Raw genomic sequence first — 3748 nt, 5'->3', positions numbered from 1 at the left:
CCTGCTGCGGGCGGGATCGGCAGGAAATCTCCCTCTCCCGTTCCGCAGCTTCCTTCTGCGACATCACGTCCTCGCAGAAGGACACCACTGCGTCCCGACTCTGCGCTGCCGACCATCTTCCGTACCACGGCCGGCAGCGACAGATCGCCTCCTACCATTTGTGAGGACACGGCGCTGCTCCTCCCAAGCAACACACTGAACGAACGTGTGTTGCGCCGTGTCCGCCATGGACGCAGTGGTGGCACCGAGCGTCCGGCTCCTGCCATGCGACACGGGTACTTGCCGAAGCAGCCGTGCCCCGACAGCACCTGCGTCACCCTGAACGACAGGGCCGTGCCTTCTCCCGAGCCAGTCGTCGAGCACTGGCCGGATCGCCTCGACGGTGGCGAGGCCGGCGGTAGGGCGCAGAAGCCTCTGCCGCCATTCCGCCACCAAGACCTGACGGAGCTCTGCTCGGCGCTGCGCTATCTGCCGCTGCACCGGCCTCGAGTCCCGTGCCCTCTTCCTCGCGCCACCGATACAGCGACGACGCGAGTACTGGCCTCTAGGTCCCAGGGCGGGGATCCGGCCAGGACGCAAGCCGCCTCGTAGGAAATCGTGCGATACCCGCGGACGACTCTGACGGCCATCGCCCTCTGCGGTCTGCGCAGAATGGCTGAAGTGCTGGCCGCCAGGTCCATCGCCCACAGGCCCATATAGGGCCATGGACCGCACGATTCCCACGTACAACCGCCTACAGGCGGCGCTCGGAGCCCCATGTTGGAAGCAACGTTGACAGCGCGCCCGCTGCACATCAGCGGGCACCAGCCGCCGGAAGTGGGGGCCGAATTCCCATCGGCTGTCGAGCACCAATCCCAGATACTTCATGGTGGACTCGACAGCTATCCGGGCTCCACCGACCACGATGTGTGATCCCGACGGCGGCGCGCGTCGGGGGCCATGAAACACCATGGCCTCCGACTTGAACCTAACCTAACCTAACCTAACCGGCAAATTGGAGGCAGTTTCATGAGAAACTGTCTCAAATTATGCTTGAGAGAAATCTTACAACATTGGAAATAACATACATACAAAACACAGACCAAATAGAAACAATTATTATCAACAGGCAAACTAGGATATTTAACACCAAAAAAGCTTTAGCTTTGAAATAAACAAAATTAATAACACAAAATCATTAGATCAAACAATTCAAAAATATATCAACATAATAACTGAAACAAGTCAGGAAACCATTCCTAAAATTAAAAATAATAGCCTAGTTAACTTACCGTGGTGGTCAACCGAGCTCGTCGAGATGAAGAACGAGGTCAACACTAGGAGACGCCGCATACGTTGTGCTGCAAAGATCCGGAGACAAAAGGTCGTTGATGAGTACCTGCAAGCAAAAGAAAAATATGAACACGAAGCAATGAAAGCACAAGTGCAAAGTTGGAAGGGGTTCTGCGAGAAACAGGATAGGGAGGGGGTATGGGAGGGGATTTATAGGGTTATCGGTCGCACCGCAAAAAGATGTGAGGATGTGCCCCTGGTCAAGGACGGACTGCCATTGAGCCCAGAAAACTCAGCGCGGCTCCTGGCGGAGACCTTCGTGGACTCGGAAGAGGGCAAACCGAGGACCACCGCCGTACTCGTGAAGATGCCGATCGTTCGAACGTGTGGTCATGATGAGCACCATGACCCACCGTTCACGCTACTGGAACTGAAAACGGCGGTGGATAGCTTCAACCCAAAAAAGGCACCCGGGGCGGATGGTCTCACCGCCGATATCTGCGCTCAAGCCATCTTCCGCGATCCGGGATCTTCCTCGCCCTGGCCAATAAATGTCTGGAGCAGGGACACTTCCCGGAGCCTGGAAGGAGGCCACAGTGGTGATCCTCCGGAAGCCAGGGAAAGACACCTACACCGCCCTAAGTCTTACCGACCCATCGGCCTATTACCTGTCCTGGGCAAAATCCTGGAAAAGTTGATGGTAGCTCGTCTCAAATGGCACCTAATCCCGCGGCTTAGTACTCGCCAGTTTGGCTTCATGCCACAAAAAGCACCGAAGACTCCCTCTACACCATGATGCAACACATCAAAGAAAAATTAAACGACAAAAGCTGATCACTGTTGTCTCTCTTGATATAGAGAGGAGCCTTCGACAGCGCATGGTGGCCGGCCATCAGGACCAGACTGGCTGAGGAAAAGTGCCCGGTGAACATAAGAAGAATGATAGACAGCTACCTCAACGACAGGTGTGTTCGGGTCAGGTACGCCGGAGCGGGTGCCGCCGGGATACGAACAAGGGATGTGCAGGGGTTGTGGAGGCCCAATCCTTTGGAACCTGGTGCTGGATCCCCAGCTAAAGGTCTTGAACAGCGAGGCGACTACTGTCAGGCTTTCGCTGACGACGTCGTCCTCATTTTCAGCGGGGATACAGCACTCGAAAGACGTGCCAATGCCGCCCTCGAGTATGTTCGGAGGTGGGGCATCAGAAATAAGCTAAAGTTTGCGCCACACAAAACATGCGCCATGGTCGTAACCAGGAAGCTAAAGTACGATGTCCCCCTCCTGAGCATGGGCGGGGTCGCCATTGGCATGTCAGAGGGAATAAAGATACTGGGGCTCACTGTGGATCACAAGCTCACGTTCAACACGCACGTCGCAAATGTTTGTAAGAAGGCCATTAATATCTACAAACAGTTGGCCAGGGCGGCAAAAGTGAGCTGGGGTCCTGAGGTGATCCGCAGCATCTACGGCGGCGGTGGAACCGGTGATTCTGTACGCGGCTAGCGCCTGGGCGCCAGCAGCCAAGAGAAGTCGGTGTGCAGAAACTCCTTAATTCGGTCCAGCGAGGGTTCGCTCAGAAGCTGTGCGGAGCGTACCGCACCGTCTCACTACATTCGGCACTTGTGCTGGCGGGGTTGCTCCCGCTCGACCTCAGGATTCAGGAAGCAGCCGCGCTGTATGAAAAGAAAAAGGGAGTAACTTCGCTGGCCGGTCGTGAGGTGGAACGGGTGGTAGCGTTCGCAGACACGCCACACCCGGCGAAACATACGGCCATGGGGTTCGTGAGCTTGGTAGATCAGTCCCATGTGGAGTCCCACAACAGCCAGGACATACGGTTCTTTACAGACGGCAGCAAGATCGAGGGCAAGGTCGGAGCAGCACTCTCCCTTTGGGATAGAGAGGCCGAGATCAAGTCCTCGAAACTCAGTCTGCCGTCCTGCTGTACTGTCTACCAGGCAGAACTCCTGGCCATATGCGTAGCCACTAGGCAAATACTGCGGCGCCGGGAAGGCACTTTTGGCATATACAGTGACTCGAAGGCAGCCCTGCAAACGGTCACCAACCAGTGCCCTCCACGCCCTGGCAGTGGAAGCAAGGGCGAACCTCAGTGTGGCTTTATCCCAGGGCAAAGCTACATCCTTGTTCTGGATAAAGGCACACGCTGGACTGGAGGGAAATGAGCGCGCCGACCACCTGGCCAAGGAAGCGGCCTTAAAGAACAAAACCAGGCCAGATTACGACCTCTGCCCGGTTTCATTCGTCAAGCGGCAGATCCGATTGGAGTCGCTGGGCGAATGGAATCGGAGATACGGAAACGGAGCGACAGCGGGGGTCACAAAGATCTTTCTGCCCGACGCTGCGGACGCGTACAGGATCGTCAGAAAAATTCTACCACGTGGGGTAATAACACAAGTGCTGACGGGGCACGGCGGGTTCTCCGAATACTTGCACCGCTTTAAGTGTAAGGAGAACCCAT

The 3748-nt window shown here is 56.1% G+C and overlaps 1 protein-coding gene across 1 annotated transcript; it reads left to right on the top strand.

Moving 5' to 3' along the window:
• The first annotated feature begins 1297 nt into the window (after positions 1-1297).
• Positions 1298-3452, top strand: LOC126055310 (uncharacterized). The gene is made up of 3 exons (XM_064041330.1): positions 1298-1972; positions 2131-2763; positions 2835-3452. The coding sequence occupies exons 1-3, from the start codon at positions 1298-1300 to the stop codon at positions 3450-3452; spliced, it is 1926 nt and encodes a 641-aa protein (XP_063897400.1).
• Positions 3453-3748: the final 296 nt, after the last annotated feature.

Source organism: Helicoverpa armigera, chromosome 25, assembly GCF_030705265.1.
Source record: "Helicoverpa armigera isolate CAAS_96S chromosome 25, ASM3070526v1, whole genome shotgun sequence".
NCBI classification, from domain to species: domain Eukaryota; kingdom Metazoa; phylum Arthropoda; class Insecta; order Lepidoptera; family Noctuidae; genus Helicoverpa; species Helicoverpa armigera.
The sequence above is the reverse complement of the archived record's forward strand: the minus strand, read 5'-3'. Positions and strand labels throughout refer to the sequence as shown.

Excerpts from the sequence above, each read along its gene's own strand:
- LOC126055310 (XM_064041330.1), top strand. The coding sequence starts at position 1,298 with ATGAAGAACGAGGTCAACACTAGGAGACGCCGCATACGTTGTGCTGCA. Across the intron at positions 1,973-2,130 it reads AAATCCTGGAAAAGTTGATG|AGAGGAGCCTTCGACAGCGC; the intron begins GTAGCTCGTCTC and ends CTCTTGATATAG. Across the intron at positions 2,764-2,834 it reads GCGGTGGAACCGGTGATTCT|CGAGGGTTCGCTCAGAAGCT; the intron begins GTACGCGGCTAG and ends AATTCGGTCCAG.